We start from the raw sequence: 19,087 nt of genomic DNA, 5'->3' as shown, positions 1-19,087 counted from the left end.
ACAGTGGGGTTTCTGCTATTGCCATTGATTTAAACACCACCCTCCTCCCCAGCCTCTGAAAAATTCCCTGTCACGAAGTCCAGCCGCTGGCCTGGGAAACTTCTCAGCGGGATCAGGGAACTGTCCTTTCACTGCTCGATGGAAAATAACATTCTGTATTTGGTGGTGCTGCCTGCCCCAAACTGCCTTGATGTGTTCTCAGAGCCATCGTTCAGCATCACGAGCCCTAGGACCAGCTGAAGCTGCTGCTGTGCCACCCAGCCTTCTGCCAGCAATGCCCACGGCCACTGTCCTTTGCCCTTACAGCACCTGTGGCTGTCCCGAAACCCAGGGTTCGTTTATCGGTTTCATCCATTCTCCAGGAACTTCCACGACCCAGGAGCACCTGGAGCTCCCTGGAACCCTCAGAGAATGGTATGGGGCACCCAGCAGTGCCACAGCACTGCCCCCTCCTCAGTAACACATGGGCCAACGTTTCCTCCTCAAATACCGTCTGTTTAATTCCTTGTTCCCTGAACATACCTTCCGTTCTATCAGCTGCTGTAGCCACACTATCAGGCCTGTGCACTGCCTGTTGCTCTACAGCATTTCTCAGCTCTGTATTTGACAATAACATGATGGACAGGTAAACACCCCCTGCACTCGGCACGGGCACTCTGCACCCGCCCTCGCTGCCGCCTCGCATGGCTCTGGCCCTGAAAATGGCCGAATAATTTGTTTTTCTAATGCTGTGTCATACCTTCCTGCCTGCAGCGAGTACCCACAGCTGAATTACTATTAAATATTCATATCACAGTACCCAGAAGCCCCGGCCGCCACCAGACTTCCCTGCCTCGCTCCGTACGAACACAGAGCACCCAGCAGACGCTGTGGTGAGACGTCAGGCAGCACCAGGGGCACGTGGAGGCAGTGCTTTGCTTGGCACTACGGGCACCACGGACCTTCCCCATGGCCCCATAGCCCAGTTCAGCTCCCCTGGCACCCACGGATGCTGCCAGAGCCCAGTGTGCCCCAAGCCCAGCTGGCTACTGCACAGAGCCACCTGGAGCTGCCTCCCAGGAGCCTTTTGTATATCCTTGGAAAAACACAGTTAGAAGCAGCTTCCCATCCCCTCTCCCAGGTTTCCCTGGCGCAGGCGTCAGTGCTGAGAGTGGCTCCATCATGCCCCTCGTCCCCTTCCTCCCAGCCTCTCAGGCCCCCAGAACATCCCGGCCATTAAGTGCTCCACAAATGCCAGATATTAAAAAAGCAGCAAAAAGCAGCCGGGGGGAGGGGCAGGAATAGATTTCCGTCAGGATGTGCCTGACCTGTTTTTTTCAATTTCAGTAATTAGAAAGGCAGTCGGCCTGTAGGAATTATTCATAAACTGCAGGAGCTGTGCAGTATACATTTATGTTAAACATGTCAAAGCCGATTGAAATCATGCCTGCCAGCACCATAGTCCATAAACACACTTTTCTGCAACAATTTCCCAGCTCTCGGCAGCCCATTAATACCTCCTTTAATAGCAATCTACCACGGATTTGAATCAGGGACGCTCCATTGCACTAATTGCTCTGTTAGGTGAGCATCATGGATTAAAAAAAAAAAAATCATTAACAAAAATAAAAGCCCTTCAGGCCAGTCCTCCAGAAAGATTTCATTTCAATCTATATTTTAAGTAGACTTTGTTTCTTGTTTTTGTGGAAAAAACCCTGATATACTCTGAGTACCCAATAGACTGCATTAAGGAAGTCTCTGGTAGCCAGGTCACTGCTGGTGATGGGCTTCTCGGTCAGAGACACAGACCAGCACCACCTTGAACCCAGAGGCCTCGTACTGGTCTGTCCTGGCCTGATCCCGTTTCAGCTCAGTATCCATCATCGACATCCTGCCTTAAAAATGGAGTCAAGATCAGCCACAATACCTTTTCCCCTCGCTGGTTTGCTTGCGGTAAATCTTACATTAGTCATGACAAGAGAATGTCTAATGCTGAGCCATCAGGCACAGAGCATCTCCCTACTCCAGCACAGAGGTGGGCACAGAACATCTCTCTGTTCCAGTGTGGAGGCACTGCCATCTTCCAGAACCTTCTAGGAGCTACAGAGAAGCCTGTGAAAATCAAGATCCAGTGAGTCCTTATTTGGGATGGAGTTTTCCACGTGTATACTCAACTGGAAAATATCACCTTAAGAAATGTTTCTGCTTCACATTATTCCATTTTAAAATAAACACCAAGAACGAATCGATATATTTATTTTGCAGTTGAGACATTTTGACAAATTCGCAATGAAAACAGAATTTTTCCCCTCGGTGCTGAGACTGACCCTACACAGGCTGCACCTGGGCCATACCCACCACAGCACAGCCCCTCACCTCTGCATCAGGGCAGGGAGCTGGGCAGGGGAACTCGGCATTTCCTTACAAATCTCACAAACCTCTAAGAAAGTGGGAGAAATAAACCCCCTGTGCACAGTGAGGAAACCGAGGCACAAAGGGGAGCAAATTGCTGAGGAACATAATGATCAAATTGAAGGTGATGAGCAGCAAACGGATCTGTTCCCCTCCCCTTCCACACGCCAGTCACTGGCTTTGAGCCTGCACCTCTCCCGCCTCCATCTCCACCTTCACAGAGTCGCCTGGCTCAGAGGCTCCTCCGAAGGTCAGCCAGTCCATCCAAAGCAGGATAGACTGTGCCTGCCTCATTCCCGACAGCAGCTCCTCTAATCTTCTTGAAAGACCTCTGAGGAACCTTCCCAGAAAACCCACTCCAGCGCTTCACAGGCTGTACAGGATTTTTTTTTATTTATTATCTAACCTCAATCTTTCTCCCTTCAATTTAAGCCCATTGTGTCTTGTTGTCTGTATCCTCAACATGAAGAACAAATTATTTCCTCCCTTTCAGAAGCATTTCATGCACAAGAAGACTTATCTTGTCCTCCTGTTCAGTCTTTTTTTGGGGCAAATAAGCCTGTTCATTACATTTTCTCCCAGCTGATGTTGCTCTGTTCTGGGTCATTCCTGCTGTTTGGGCTTTCTGAAATTGCTCCCCACATTTCCCAATGCCCCAGCTCAGGAAAGGAGAACTTTCCGGTGCTGACGAAACCCACCCATGGCACAACATTGTCACCCACACCACAGTGTCTGGGCTTCATTTCAGCCTGTCCTGAAAAGCGGCATCGAAAGCCTTCCCAAGGAGACACTGACTGCAAACAGGACCTTCTTCACACAGAGGGAAATTGGGTCGTGTTGACATGATTTGTTCTTGACAAATCCGTGTCGACTGTTCCTCATCTCATTATCTTCCCATCAGCACTTACAAACAGTTGTTTGGTCAATTCCCAGGAAAATCTGGGGCAAATGGAGCTGGCAGGTGTGTGGTTCCCCAGCCACTCCTTCAGCCAGGGACAAGCCCCATGTCTGTCCCTCGCTGCACCTCCCCTCTCTTCTGCACAGCACAAGACAGAGCAGCTGGCAGGTCTGAGATGCTCCAGGCACTTTCTCCCAACACCCAGGTATGATGCAGAAGGTCAGGGACAATGTTCAGTGTCACCAAGTGCTCTGCAGCCTGTTCCCTGGCAGATGGGGGACGGGCTCTCCCCGCCGTGCCACTGACATGGGCTGTGCTGCTCTGCTTAGTGAAAGTGAATGCAAAGAAGGCTTCGTGCTCTTCAGCCTTATGACACCATGGTCACAGCCTTACCCTGCTGCCGAGAGCACACTGGCTCAGTGCCAGCAGCCTCCTCCTCCTTGAGAGCTTCCTGGTACTGCCTGCTCCCCTCTCTGCTCACAGCCCCACTGGTACTGGGGCGTTTTCATGTCCCTGTACTTGGCTCCTTAGTGGCTGTCAGGAATAATCTGACTCAGTTTCTATTACTTCCCATGTCTGAGGTCCAGAAGGACCCGGCAACACAGCCACGTTCCTCAAAGGAGCCTCAAGATCAGGAAAGTGAATGAGGTGTGGTGCCTCCTTTGCACACCTGCCAGACAGCAACACTGGGTAACATCATAATGCTTTAAAGTTCAGGGCGGTGGTGTTATGTGTTTGCAAGCAGGACCTGAGTTCAGCATCAGCACATCACACACCATGCTGAGGCTGTGCTCCAGACAAGGCTGGTCCCATGCTCTGTAGGCTCACATGTCCATTCTGCATACTCTCCACACACAGTTAGTTCCCTTTGCAGACTCTATGGAGCCATCCCATTTCTGATTTGCTCCTTGGCTGACAAACACTGGGTTAGAAATTTCACTAGCATGATGAAGAAATAAACCCATCCAAATCCAGAGTTTCTGGACAGTAAAGGGTTTAAAAAGAAGGCTCCTCTTTTTTCCTTACATATTTTTAGATATAAAAATAATATTTTCAAAATGATCAGCCTTTTTAAGCGCTTCAGGTTTGGGCAAATGGCCCTACTTACCCCTGAAGAGATGTAATCAATAAATAATACTTACCTCTTTCTGTGATACTTCACAAAGTGCTTATGCTCAGGATCATAAAATCCCACATGAGACTAAAAACCACCTAGAGCCAAGCAATATCCGCATTTCTGGGTTAAGAACGGGTCTGTGATAGGGAGGAACACACAGAGCAACCTTGAGTGGAGCCCATACCGAGAGCACAATCCTCAATAAGCAGTTAGGCCCAGCTTGCCCTCTCTGCCCATTAGGACACATCTTCCATTGACTGAGATTGAGACAGGCTGAGATTAGAACTGTAGACACGAAACACCACATTCCATCCTTGTGAAGACTATATAAAACAAAATATCTTTGTCTGGGGCTCACCAAGAGGTAAACACGAAAGCAGAAGGAGAAGGCTGCCTGGAAGAAGGGTCTCTGCGCAGACTGAGGCATCACACTGACCAACCCCGAGCCTGCCAACCGAGCAGGCCAGCATGGAGAAATGGGACCCAGGAGTCAGAACTGCTCCGTCCTGGTCCAAGGAAAATGGGTGCCGCCTCCAGTGCCTCAGGTTCTGTACCCATGCTGAAGCGGTCACCAAGGGCCAGCTGAAGGGAGAGATGTCCCTCTCCATAGGGAGACAGTCATGGAGTCACCAAATGATATGCTTAATCCTACTTTGTGCTGGTTGCTGCCACAAGGGCCACGAGGGGCTGTCCCCTTCTCCCTCCTCCTCTCCTAGCTGCAGATCCCCTTGCCCAGGTCCAGTTCTGGAGCACACAATGCCCAGCACCAGCCTGGGGCTGGGAGTGGGGATGCATGACCCACCACGACTCAAACTATTGGGTATGTCATGAAGCTACACCCAAAGCCTTCACAGAGGATGACACATCACACAGACACTGACAATGCCATGTTGTGGTCTGTTAAGGAAGGGTTTTGCGGACACTGCTCTTCCCACCCCCCTTTCCTGAATTTAAAAAAAAGAGGGACAAACGCCACCTCTGCTATATCACAGAATCATACCTGTCCATTTACTCTGGTCCTTGTCCCCTCCACTCTCTTGCTCCTTGGCAGGCTCCTCAGCATCACCAGTTGTTTCATTGGGCCCTTCCACATCTTCACTGGGTTCTTCTGAAACAGAAGAAGCAGAAAGTGTAACACAGACATTGAAGGCAGAACAGAAGAGTAAGAAGCTGCCATTGAGTAAGAGCAACAGTCAAGGTTGTGCACAAGTGTTGTGTGGCAGCTATCAACATCACTCAGTGTTCTCCCAACACATCTGCTTGCTAGTCAAGGCATAAATTACAGAGGAAAGAAGCAAGAGATAAAGACAAAATGAAGAATCTTTCCCAATTCTACCACCTGGAGCTACAAAGGTCCCCTGAGGTGTTGTGTACAGTGACACAGTTCTCTCTACAAGAAGGGTCTACCCAGCCACACCATGGATTAGAGACGCATGAGGGACTGGCTGGAGCCTCCAGCACATTCAGCCTCATCCTTCCTCCTCATCCCCTTTGCAAGCTCTTTGGCCCCAGAACAGTACTGACCCTGATCACTGAGATGCCTGAGTTCACTGCAGACACATCACATCCCTCCTGCTCAGACTTGGAGCAACTCGGTCTGCTGCAGCCACGGCCTGGACACGAGGCACGGGAGGAACCTGCTCAGGGTTCTGGCTTCACCCCAGTCAGGGGAAGAGTTTGCCAACCCCGGCAGCACCACGCAGGTGCCAAAGCACGGAGGAGAGACAACACTCAGTGAAGTGCTGAAAGCTCAGAACAAAATGCAGAGCACCTTGGCCCTGCCCGTAATAACAGCACCAATGTGCCAAGGCCAGGCATGGAGCGTGTCAACCCAGCACGGTCCAGCTCCAAGCCAATCTCGTCAGGTGGGACACTGGGAGCGAGAGCAATGTGGCTGTTATACCAGGGTGTAACAGATACATTATCATCTACTATTTTGGGTATTTATGTACAGTCCCTATAACTGACAGGGGTTACCCCACCACTGGGCTAAACGGCACTTCTAGGCTATTATATAAATTTTGAGGCAGCATAGTTTATAATTTTAACTTGCATTATCTGGTCATGGTAAATCCGAGGCTATCCTGGAGTTTACTTGAACCACCTAATCAGTTCAAGCACCACCCCTCACCATCCCCCTAACAAAGACAGGGCTAGAAATTTGGGCTAAAAATACGTATTAGGAGCTCGCAGATACTCAGCAGTGCCCTTTGAGGATGTGTCAGCCTAAATTGGGGAGGAACTTGTAAAAGCATCCAGAGATCAGCTGATATTAGGTGATTTATGCTCTACTCCTTTTACTCTTTTAAAAGCTGGGAACTCTCAAGAGTTGTAGGGATCCCATGGGCTTTCCCTGGGAAAACAGGACTCCAGAGTGAGAGGGGTAGCAGTGCTGACAAAGGCACCCAACATGTAGAAAGACACTAATCACTGATGGAGGGGCGAGATGGGCAGTTTGCCACATGAGCCAAGTGCTCGAGTTTGCTGGGAGAAGGGCTGTGAAACAGCAGCTGGGTTCACGTTTCAGAAATTAAAATTCCAATCTTTTTTCCACTCTAGGGGAAAAAACCACAACAAACCACCCTGGTGGTGCACACAACCCCACCACCCTGGTGCCTTCAAACCACTTCAAGTAGGGTAAGAATGTCCCATCAGCTGGGGGAGCTACTGCAGAAGCAGATTTATCTGGTTTTATTAAAAACCTTCTTTAATGGGTTTCTACATTTTATTTAAATCATCATTTTAACCTGTCTCTAGACACACAGTGTTGTCTGTTGGCTCAGATGCTCCCTGACCCCCCTGGACAAGGTGAGGAGATGGCTCCCACCTCCCATGGCCCATGGCCCGCACTCCACTGCACATCACTCATCACCCATGGCCATCACACAAATGCCCTGGCCCCGGCCCCACCATTGCTCAGCCCTGGCCCCCAGCCCAGAGACCCCCAGCCCAGAGCTCCCGGCCCGGCTGAAACAACAAAGGGCACCCGGTGCGGCGGCACTGCCGGCTGCGACCCGGAGGTGTCAGCATCGGCATGGGAGGAAGAGGAAGGGCAAGCCAGGCTCAGCCGCTGTCTGGGTTCTAACCTGAGCATGTGGAAATAATACACGTCTTACAGTGTGCTGTCTGGTTCGAGGGGAATAAAATAGGACATTCATAAGCAGTTACACCATCTGTCTTTATACCATCATCATCATCAACAGGGGAAAAAATAGCTCTTTAAAATGGATGAAAGCCCAGGCTGACAGTAACCGGAAAAATGTGAGCTATGAATACCAATACCGGGAGAAAATTATTAAAAAACAAGGCTATGAATGCAAGTCCCCAGCACGGCTGGGGCGGCAGTCCTTTGTGTCCACCCCCCAGCAGCCCAAGCTGAGCCCCCACATCCCCGGCACTGAGCACTCCCCAGCCCCAATCCCAGGAATGCTCCTCTCTGAGGACCATGACCTGCTCTCAGCTCAACACCCTGTGCTGGGCAGGGGGGCAGGGAGCAGATCCAGATCTGAACCTTTCTCTTGTTCCACCCTGAGCTATTTTTTTTCTGAAGAGTAATTTTTTTAAAGCAGGATGGGAGGGACCAGAGTCCAACACATCTGCCCAGGGAGGCTCTGAACCAGATGGGGAAGGTCCTAGCACCATCCCTGCCAAGCTCCTTGCTCCCAGGGCCTCTGGCACGTAGTCCCAGAGAATGGGAAGCGTTAACTCCAGCTGCCTCGCGATCCCCTTCAAGCAGACGTCTCTGGAAGGCAGAGGCAGCTCTGCTCACCATGCTCAGCCTGGCCTGTGCTGCAGCCGCCGGTGTTCCTGCTGAGCCCAGGGATGGTGGGTAAAGCAGCCCTTCCCCTGGTTCTGACTCGCTGAGAACTCGCCTTCAGCACACGTGGGGCTCACACCTCTGTCTGACCCAGCTTCTGGCAAGGAGACCTCAACACTGATGGTAAAAGCAGCGAAGCTCCTGCTCCTGAAAGGCCTGTGCCCACGCTCTCTGATGACAGCTCCGCGGTTGTTGAGCTGCAGCAGCAGCTCTGTGGCATGGTACAGGTCTGAGTAGCAAACACCTGCATGAAGGCAGCCAACCATCCGTCCCCCTGTGCCCCTTTGGGGCAACCCTCTGCGAGGACAAGGCCAGCAGCACATCTGGTAGGGAAAGGTCTGCTCCTCCCTCAATCCACAAGGAGTTTCCATTGTCATTGTCTGCAAAGCCCGGTGTCACGCTGTCCCCACACTGTGCACGAGCAGAGCCCACCACCGTCCTTACGTAAAGGCCCATGGGACCCACCTGCAGCTGAGTGTGCAGACCATGCCAAGGTCAGCTCCCGAGGCTGAGTGAGCCATGGTCAGTAAGACAGAGGGAATTTACTTCCAAATCACCATGACCCTTTTGTTAACACCTGGCACCCCAGCCCTCCAAAGCTGCACATGCTGTTCGGACTTCAGAGGTGCAAGAGCTGTTGTTGTGACATTTGTATGGGAGAATCATGTCCCCCTGAAATACAAACAACACACGCTGTGCACGCGTCTCCACGCCAGAGCTCCATCCCCAAGTCCATGATGCTTTATTAATAACTTTTAAAAGGAATTTTCCAACTGCCAGGGCCCAGGTCAATACCGAGAGTGAGCAATTGCAGCCCCTGGAGCCCAAGAAGCTGCTTTTCCATCATATCCCACCTGCCCCATGCAAAATCCTAGGAAGAGTCTTTGCTTCCTTCATGAATAAATCATTTTAGAAAGCGGTATTTCCTTTTAATTTAAAATTAAACCGTTCACTGCAGAGGAGTGGGGGAAGAGCAGGAGTAGAGTCTGGAAAATCACGAGTATCTGACTTCTGCAGAGGTCAGGGAACCTCTGACTCAGTTACGCACTGAAATGTGCCCGAATAACTGTGCTCTGTCGCACAGGACCACGCTCCTGCCGTCTGCCCCTGCCCAAACACAGTAAGTTTGAGGGCTGGAGAAGTCGGCAAATGCTGATGGGATCCAGACTAGCTTGAACAGCCCAAGACCTCTCACCTCTCATTCTCTCAGTCAGGTTTTCCTTAACAAACCCAGATCTCTTATCTGAAGGGATAAGGGGCATTTCAGGGGTGGCGGAAATGTAGGGATGGGAGAGAAAGAGCGTGCACTGCCTCTCCACCCTCCGGCAGGCTCGAGAGCTGAGAAACATTAGCTGTCATGAACCACAATCAAATCAGGTTTGAAATATTTAGCAGTGGCTTGGAAAATGCGGCGGTGCAGCTCTGACAGGCGAGATGTGCAGACACCCATTTTCCATTATAATGGAAATATCAAGCCTGTTCTGAATATGTATAACCTAGAAAAATGTATTGATTTTTCATTCGGCATTAAAAAAATGAAATACCCTGCAGCTGTCAAAAGCCTTTTGTTAAAAGCTCATCTTTCCTGGAATGAGGTTTACCAGAAACAAGTTTTAATTGTACACAGGGTCTCTCCTTTGGAACAAAAAGAATCCCTGACGCTCCCGTTTTCAGGATAAGTAGCTGAAAAAGCCCGCAGAGAGACAGGACTGAGACCTGGCTGACTGCTGCACGCTGCGGCTGTCGGGGACGTGACGGCGATGGCTGTGTGGCACAGATGCCGTGCTGGCACTGCCATGTGCTGCCAGCTGGCGAGGGGCAGCCCCCGCTGCAGGGTTCCCACCACCCAGCCTGTTTCAAAAGTTCAACTGTTTTCAAGTAGTTTAAACGTGAGTTCCCCCGGGCCCTGGGAGGAGAGGTGCCGGGGTTTGGGTCCATATGGAGGAGAAGGATGGTTTGCAGTGGATTGAGGAGCCGAGCCCAGGAGGAGCTCGGCTGTCCCCAAGCTGTGCCAGGGCCACCATGCAGGGTCTGGGGTTGCTGACTCAGAAAGGTCACCAAGAGGCATGCAGAGGGTGGTCCCACCTCACACCGTGCCCATGGGCCCGGCGCTCTTGGCTGTGGGAACAGAGCAGACGCAGAGCCTGGGATGGGGGTCTGACCTGAGTTCCCACTCCAGATGCATCTGCGTGCTGCAATACCGTCCATGCTAGCTCCTAACAGGATTACTCTACATCAACCTGTTTATTCCCACTGTTTTCCCAAAAGGAAAAGCAGGACTCCAAATGGTAAGAAGGCAGCACTAGGCACAGGTTCTGAGAGGAATGCCACGGAGCTCCAGCCTGGATGCAAAGCAGGTGGGTAAATCCCACCTGACAAAGGGCTGTAGGAAAACAATATAACCCTACCTTGGATTAATGACACTTATTTCCCAGACAGCTCCATTCCAGAGCACGGCCGGAGCATCTCTGCTGCTTTCATTGACAAACAGAATCTGCTGGCTATGGCTAGATCAGCTGACAGAGCCATCAGAGAGCCATGAAATGCTTGGGTCGAGAGGGACCTTAAAGATCATCTTGTTCCAACCCCCTGCCATGGGCAGGGTCACCTTCCACTAGACCAGGTTGCTCCAAGCCCCACCCAACCTGGCCTAGGACACTCACAGGAATGGGGCACCCACAACCAAGAACCTCTTCCCTGGGACAGCACTGCCTTCTCCTTGTCCCTGGGAACAAGACTGTCCATCTTTTTTGCAGACTGGGCTAGATTTTAAGGCAATGGAATCCAACAGGGACTTGCCCCCTTGAATTTCAGCAGTACTAGAACGGTTGCTGTTATTTTCACACATGAAATATAAAAAAAAGGCAAATTCCTTGAGCATGTTTGTAGTGGAGCGTGATGTGATTGTGTTGTCATTTATGGGAAATAATCGCAAGCCCATCTCTCCCTTTCCCCCCATTTTCCAGTCCAAATAACCATGAAAAATTACACTTCAATGTCAGGAGGACAACAAAGGAGGGGCTTTCTCCTGCGGCTTGACGGCTTTTCTGCCTCCCCTTCCTTGGACAAAAACTACCTTCAATTCTGTTTCATTTTAAACGTGATCTAACAAATGCATCTTGACAAGTTCCTTTCTCTTTTTCTTTTAAACAGTATTTTGCACAGTTTAACCTAGCTCCAAACTGGAATCAGCTGGAAAGGAGGCACATGCGAAAACACAAACACAGATCAAACAGCAAAACAAAAGAGCCCATCTCCAGCTCCAGGTCTGCAGGGAGAGGACAGAGCGGCCTCCACGTGGAGACCCGTGGGACAAGGGTCGAGAGACAAAGGGGACTTGGGGGAGGAAGAGGATGGACGAGTCAGGTCGCAGAGGTTACAAGGCAGGAGCACAGCAAAGGCGACCAGGGGATGGGAAGTGTGGTGCCCAGTCCCAGTTTGTGAGGGAAAGGATCAGTGCCAGCCTTGTCCCTCTGCTAAAAATACGCAGCGGAACTGTTTGAGCAGAGAACCATGGGTTTTATAGAATCATGGAATTATCTGAGTTGGAAATGCCCTCTAAGATCACAACTGTTCTGCCAGCACTGCCAAGGCCACCACTAACTCATGTCCCCAGGTGCCACATCTACAAGGCTCTTAAATTCCACCAGGGATGGGGACTCCACCACTGCCCTGGGCAGCCTGTACAAGGGTTTGATGACCGTTTTCAGGAAGGAATTTTTCCCAGTACCAAATCTAAATCTCTCCTGGCACAACTTGAGGCCATTTCTCCTTGTCCTGTCACTTGTTCCTTGGGAGAAGAGCACTGCAGGCCCTCAGTGGGCTGTGCCAGCAGAGCAAGGTGCTTCAGGTAAGAGGTGCTTTGTGCTCACTGGAATAGGCTCATTCCAGAAAAACTTCGGGGATCCACAAATAAAACCAGTGCCGAGGCTAAGCTGAAGTTAAAAGCCAACTTTAAGAACTCTGCAACAAGGTACATCTTGGGAACACTGTAACTATAACAAAAATGAGCTATAATTAATTCATGTTTAGCCTTAAGGGCTGGATATGCACAAGAGAGCTCTGAACAACCTTAACCCACCATCATCACAAACCACACTTAAATCAAGGATTAAAATGTTCTCTTTCTGCTTAGTTTTTTTTAAATATACAACTCCTATGACTCCTACTCTGTTCTCCCTCTCCATGGTATCGCTCCAAGGAAAAGTTAATTAATGTCTTGCTGACCCTCTTTCTCCCCCTACCCAACCATTTCCCAACCTCAGCATGTTTGGAGTTCTTTTAAGCTCAGCTAAAAACTTGGGAAAGCCATAATTGCAGTGCCCTGGTTTAGAGACAATTAAAATATCCCCACAGCTTGTGGTACCACAAGGTCCCGACACAGACGTGGGGCAGTGGAGGGGAGTGGTGGGGCTGACCTGGGGCTGACCAGTCCACAGCTGGGCACAGGGTCCATGGCAAATAATATCTTCTTGTCCTCAGTGAGGAAAGTTTTTTGTTACAAAGAACATTGAAAAAAGACCAACAGTTCTAAGTGAATGTCCTTAAAGATGACTTGTACACGGGGTGAGTCCCAGTGGGTCTGAAACATGTGGTCTGGTCTGTCTGTTCTTGACTAGATCCCAGTGCCATGTTGCCAGGCTCTTCCTGGAGCTTATTTCTAGGAAGTAGCAATATCCATGGACATGGGAAATCATAAATAGCCATAAACAATATGTGTAATAAAAAATAAAAGAAGATAATCCTGGGATGTGCTGCTGCCCCAGTGCAGAATAGGTTGAGGAAACCACTATATGTGGCATTCAGTGCTCTGGTCTAGTTGACAAGGTGGTGATTGGTCAAAGGTAGGAGTCGAGGATCTTAGAGGTCTTTTCCAACAGAAATGATTCTGTGATTCTGTGACTCTGAGGAAGGCGAGAGGGAGCCAGCAGGGATGCTCGGACCACCAGCATTGGGGAATAAGGCGGGGGGTCACTGTGGTGGTAACCACAGTCATGTCTGCAGAGAGATTTTCAGCTTTTAAGGGGACTTCAGAGTGAGGAGTTGCACGTCCCCAGGAGCCCTGAGAAGGACAGGGAAAATACAGACATCAGTCTGGACAGAGACAAGGCAGACTCCAGTCAGCAGAGGGGTTCGTGACATTTCAGTACCAGAAGGGTGATACCTGCTCAGGTTCACCAGGCAGAAAAAACAGCCTCACAGAACCGCAATTAAAAGTTTAAAAAGTTCCCTGTGTGAACGGCCGTGGTGTCACTTTGCTGCTGAAGGACAGAGGCCATGGCAGTGATGTTGTCCCTTGAATACAGAGCCCCACTTCCAACCCTGTCAAGTCGACAGCCCATGAACCATGTCCCCATGCCGTCACCCCTCCATTGGCCCCTCTGCCAGCCCCTCCGAGCTCTCTGATACCAAAGACCACTTGGGTTGGTGCAGCAGAGGGAGCAGGTTAACACAGGTGAGCTCTCACACGCACAGCAAATACCTGCTGAGGAGAACAGGGAGGGGAGACACCCCATGACTCCGCAGCCTCGGAGTTGTCCTTGAGGACATGACCGAGGGGCCTCACATCATCCCCCACAGCAGGGATGGCCATGGCCTAGGCTGGGCTGTCCCTCCCCAGGTTTGGGTTAGTGGCACTGGCAGAATGTCAGTAATTGCTTTTCCCCTTGTACTAACGAGCTTTCAGCAGCAGTGACTTCAGCTTCCTGGAGCCAACAGCCCCTTTTTCTCCACTTCTCTTGGCTTTGGGTAATTGAAAGCGACTGCAATCTCAGTGCTGGCTCTCCAGCACTCAGCTGCACTGGGAGGTCAGGGAATGTCAAGTGAAGCTTTTCCACTCACTTCCCCACTGCTGCATGCACTGATGGAGGCAGCTCCTCGGCCCCAAGGAACAGGTGAAATTAGGGGGCAGTGAGCAGGCGAAGAAACCCAAGGACAGCCCCACTGCAGTGGGGAAGAGGCTGCCTGCCATGGCCCTCTGCCACAAGAAGTTGCATGGCCCTGCTGACCCTGGACTTCTTTTTTTAATTTTTCATTTAAAACAGCAGATAGGTTTCTTTTCAAGGAAACTATACCTTCATCCTTATTTTTTTTGCAGCATCACAAAACCCTTTCCCCTATGATGCCCATGTCCCCTGTCACACATCAGGAAAGGATCTTTCACTTGCCATCAAATCTCAGGTAACAGTGAAGGGAGCTGAATGGCTTCTCCATCTCCCAAATGAAACACAGAGGATCAAGGAAAAGGGAAGAACACAGAGAAGTTCCCGAGGAGACGCTGAGGGCACTCATGGCTCTCAAGCTGCCAGCCTGTGGCCAAGCCTGGAGGTAGCACCGAGTGGGCCATGCCAATGGACAGGGTAGACAGAGACTTTTGGCCGCTCTGGGATCCTGCTCGGTGTCTGCAGCCCCTGAGAGCCTGGCTCCTTCCTGCTAACAAGGGTGCACCGGGCGCTCCAGGGACTGGATCTGCTCCTGGAACCTGGAGCAAGGCACATGCACAGGTGGTGGCTCCAGCAGAGGCCTGTGATAAGAATTTATTTCTCTCAATTACGGGTGCTTGTCCCCAGCCTCAGTTCATCAGCGCAGCATGGCCGAGTCAATGAAAGCCCCGTAACGCACTAATCAGATGCACAGAGACTTCCCGGAGCTGTCGGCTGCTCCTAAAACAAGCAACAACTCTGGGATGTGGGTTTCCAGCCCTGCCCTCCCTCTGCTCAGAACTGCCCCTGGTCGGTGGTCGGGTCAGAGGCAGATTCTCTGCAGGATCTGAGGCATCACCTCGCACCACATGCTGCACACGTGTGTGGAGTGGACAGCAACACAGTGCCTGTCCAAACGCTTTATCTCCCTGCCCGCGGGAGTCCCTCCAGGCCAGAAGCTTCCAAGGGTGTGTTAGAGATTTTCAGATTAAGTTTTTAGGGGTTTATTGGAGTTTGATCTATTTATTCCCTTCAGCTCAAGACTATTCTGAAATAACCTGTGAATGTCCTGAGCAGACAGAGAAGGATCTAAATACTGCCCTCACAGAGCAAATGTAAGACAAAAATGTCAGGGAAAAATCACTGCTGGGATCCCTTCTGGTGCCCTCAGAAAAACAACACCCCTGGCTTTTGGAAAACTCCATTTGAAACGAGCTAATCAGGCTGCACATGGGAGGAGGGAAGGGAGGGAGAGATGGTGGGATGGGGGGATGGAGGGACAACATCGGGCGCTGCTGTGAGGTCCCCTGGCCTGTGTGCTCAGGACATGGTGACATCGCCTACTCCGTGGGTACTTATGGGCTGCGGCTGTTTGGTTTAAAATAAGCAAACAGCCCTTCCCCTTCCTTCCCCTTCCAAAGGGAGTCACAGGAAAAGGCTGTGAACTCCATGTTGCCACTCCGGTCTGGCACAAACCATCTCTGTCCTGACACTGCTGGGGTCCTGCTCCTCCACTGCCAGCACGGGGCCTTCACCGAACTTCCCTGGCACAAACCTCTGGGGCGTGTGGCGTGGGGACGCTCTCCCTGCAGCCTGCTTGACAGCACTATTGATCCAACACACACTTGGTGCCTTCAAAGTTGTTTATGATCAATATGCAAATTGCCCATGGTATTGATCTGGTATTAATTTTCAATTAGGGAATCCACAAGGGGTCTCTCAGGGTCAATATCCAACAATCCAAGGTAACTCCACAGTGGAGCCACAGGACTGACGCTGCCCAGGGCCTGTGGCTGCTCCCACACCTCCTGCCTCAATTCCTGTGGACAGTCTGGATGCCACGGTGGTGCTGGCACTTGGGGAAAGCCCCTGGCAAGTGGATTTAGGCAGCAGCCTTCAACCTACACACTGTGTTACCTGTGCTAACACTATTACTGGTACTGACGGTACTGGAAAGCCCAGTGCAGGGGTGTGCACAGCAGCATCTGTGGTCTGGTGGGGGGCTGGGGTGCAGGGAGCTCAGGGTAGGGGTAGTGCCAGCAGGTTCCCAGTGACAGAGTGGGGACCCAAACGCTGCCTTCCACCATGGAACACAAGCTACGGGAATCTGCGCACCTCCAAAAACAGGTCAGAAGCGGGAAAGGTCCTCATGTGCTACACAAAGATTCCAAAAAGTGAAAGAAATCATTGAAACTGCCTTGAAAATCTAGAGGAAAGTGTCCTTTTCCAGCAACATGACCCATCCCACCAGCCACCCTCCCAGCTCCCTTGCTTCAGGAGGCCTAGAGGGACACGGTTCTTGCTTCGAGCCCCACAGCTGCACTGGAGAGGTGATGTCCCCTCCACACTGGGGAGGTGACATCACCTCTGCACTGCCGCCTGTGCCCACCCACTGGCTCTGCCACTCGCTGTGCTAACCAGCACATTAGCTACCCAGGCTAATTGGTTTATGGATAACATTAATTACCATGTTGCTCATTAATGGATGAAATCTTTATTGGTTCCATTGATCAGCGGGACTTGTTAGCCGGCCTCCTAACCAATGGCGGATGTAACAAGCTCTCTTATTGGCATATCAATTAATGCAATCAATTTCTGGCCAGCGGCTGCCATTCGCTTCCCTGCTTGTTAGACTGGGGGAGACAGAGTCATGTCAAGTAAGCATTTATTTAAAGGTTTTCTAATTCTTCTTGAGCTGACTTCCCAGCAGGCTTTCTGCCACACAAGGGTTTTCTGCCTTCAGAGACCTTCCCCTTTCCTCTGCTACAGAATCAGATCTATGATGGTCCCTCCAAACTGAATAATTTCTGTGAAATTATTTATTGAGTCTGGCAAGTAGGATCAGCCACAGTCAGAGGTGTGGGATTGAGAAGTCAGACTGTGCGACTACCCCAATTTAACACACTGGGGAGATGGGCAGGAGCACAAACACGCTTCCCAGGAACAGGCAGGGGCTCACAAGCCACGCCACAAAGCCTCTCCACACACAGGTTAATGCTAATTCCAGGGTCAGTTCCCCAAAGTTTTGTCAGGGAACAACAAGCCTTGGATACTTCTGCCCTACCCCACCTTCAAGAGCGAACTCAGATCATGTCACATAGGGCTGCACCCACATCCCAGGCGGTGCTTGCAGCCACTTCTTCAGCTTCAGTCTGGAAAAGGAGAGCAGGATCACATTGCTCATGGGCAGAATTAGCTGAGAACGGAGAAATGCCATGGGCTTTCATGAGCCCAGTAGGCCTGGCAGACCAGTCCTGCTTTCCTGAGGAGGGTGGCACAGGGGATGACCCAACAAAACAGGTCATGGTATGATGAAGACTGAGAGATTTTCTGAGCCATTTCTCCCGTGAGCAAGAAGGGACTTGCAGATAATTGGACAGGAGGCCAGTGACGTCCACAAGGAGTAAGAGCCTCTGTTCTGACTCAGAGACTTTGCTCAGTTTTCTTCTGGTCTGTTGGCCAGAACACGCTCACAAAGAGCTCAAACTCCATTCTATCTGGGCTGAGTTTCCTCTGCCAGGGAGAGGCCCTCTGTGCCCACTGCAATCCTTCCCAGCCTGATCCACGCTCCGGATCTTCACCCAGGTGATTGTGTAGGAAGGATCTTCCCCGCCAAACACAATAATAAAACAAACCTTATCAGAGCTGAACTATAAATCTGTGAAGACTACGATAATTTCTAGCCATGGGAATAACACCACAAAAGTACTTCTTAAACTAATTACTCAGATTCCGAAGTGCTGCCCTAATGAGCCTTCCTTCTGCCCAGAACTTGCTAAGAGAAAAAAAAATCTACCTTCAGTGCAGTAATTACTGCTTTCCCCTTCAAACTTCTAACTGGAGATCAATGCTGCATTTTAAGACTCATTGATTTACAATTAGCCTGGCTTTCCTGCTAAAGTGTTTCTAAAGCAGAGTTTACTTTTATTTTATTTTGAAATCTCAAAGATCTGGTTCTTGGATTTTACATCCTCATGAGAGGTGTGCTGGGAGCTCACAGGGAGGCAGGCATATGTCGGAATGAGAAAAGAAATGGGGCTTTGTTAGGCTGAGACTAGAAATAAAAGAAACAAAGCTACAGGAAAGGAAGGAAAAGTGGAAAAAAGGAAATGTAAATGCAAAGAGAAATAAAAATGAATTACAGGCTAAGGAAGGAGAGCCACTGCCGGGTGGCTTGGAGCTCTCACTGCTCTGCTGTTCATCAGTATCCTCGGGAAAACCCCACAGCGGCTTTGTGCACCTCTGCAAAACAAAGCATTGGTTAAAAATAGTGTGTGCAGCAGGGATGGCCTAGGCAGCCCTGGCTGCTGTGCAACCTGTCCCATGAGGAGAGCACGAGGAAGTGAAGCCATTAAGAATTCCATGCTGATCCGCCTGCTCTCTCCTGCCTCCTCCCATCACAACATCGTCTGCTTGGCATCCCCTGCCATGGACTCCCAGCACTGGAGCAGCTAAACACTAGGACCCCACAAAGGTTGGGGGTTTCCATCCCTGGAGGTGCTTCAGACCCCAGCAGAGATGGTCCTATTAGGCCTGACTCTAAGCAGTACCTGTGCTTGGTGGCTTCCAGAGGCCCTGCCAACCTCCGCTGCTCCGGAAGGCTCCGACCATTCCAGAGTGTTGCAGCACTCCTCAGTTCTGACTCATTTTTGTGTCATTTCTGCAGGAAATGAGCTACACCGGACAAGCCACTTCAGTGCTCCTCAACCCTCCTTTGCCTCCTACTTCTTCCATCAAAACCAACATCAGGAAGGTCTTCTAGGATTAGCATGAGCAATGACCTGACTGGAGCCAGCTGGAGGATCTAGGAGGCAAAGGGTTTCCAGTTTTGGGGCCACCATAGTGGTCCAGCCTTGCCCTTCGCTGTCGTAAATTCTGTTCCTTACTACTGTGGGGTCCCAGGAGCCAATGGCAGATGATGATCCTGGAATGATGAAAGCAAA

General features: G+C 50.7%; 1 protein-coding gene across 3 annotated transcripts in view; it reads right to left on the bottom strand.

Annotated features, from left to right (window-relative positions):
• The window catches only part of ZFHX3 (zinc finger homeobox 3), a 208,970-nt gene that overhangs the window by 25,174 nt on the left and 164,709 nt on the right, over nucleotides 1-19,087 (bottom strand). For 2 of the 3 annotated variants that reach the window (XM_039386167.1, XM_027715965.2), the window contains one exon: nucleotides 5,407-5,514. In XM_039386167.1, coding sequence (XP_039242101.1) covers nucleotides 5,407-5,514 — 108 coding nt within the window. The remainder of the gene's footprint in view (nucleotides 1-5,406; nucleotides 5,515-19,087) is intronic. The other variant, XM_027715968.2, reaches the window with a different exon arrangement.

The sequence above is a fragment of the Pipra filicauda genome, unplaced genomic scaffold (genome assembly GCF_003945595.2).
Source record: "Pipra filicauda isolate LSUMZ 115617 unplaced genomic scaffold, ASM394559v2 scaffold46_size3722508_pilon, whole genome shotgun sequence".
NCBI classification, from domain to species: domain Eukaryota; kingdom Metazoa; phylum Chordata; class Aves; order Passeriformes; family Pipridae; genus Pipra; species Pipra filicauda.
The sequence above is the reverse complement of the archived record's forward strand: the minus strand, read 5'-3'. Positions and strand labels throughout refer to the sequence as shown.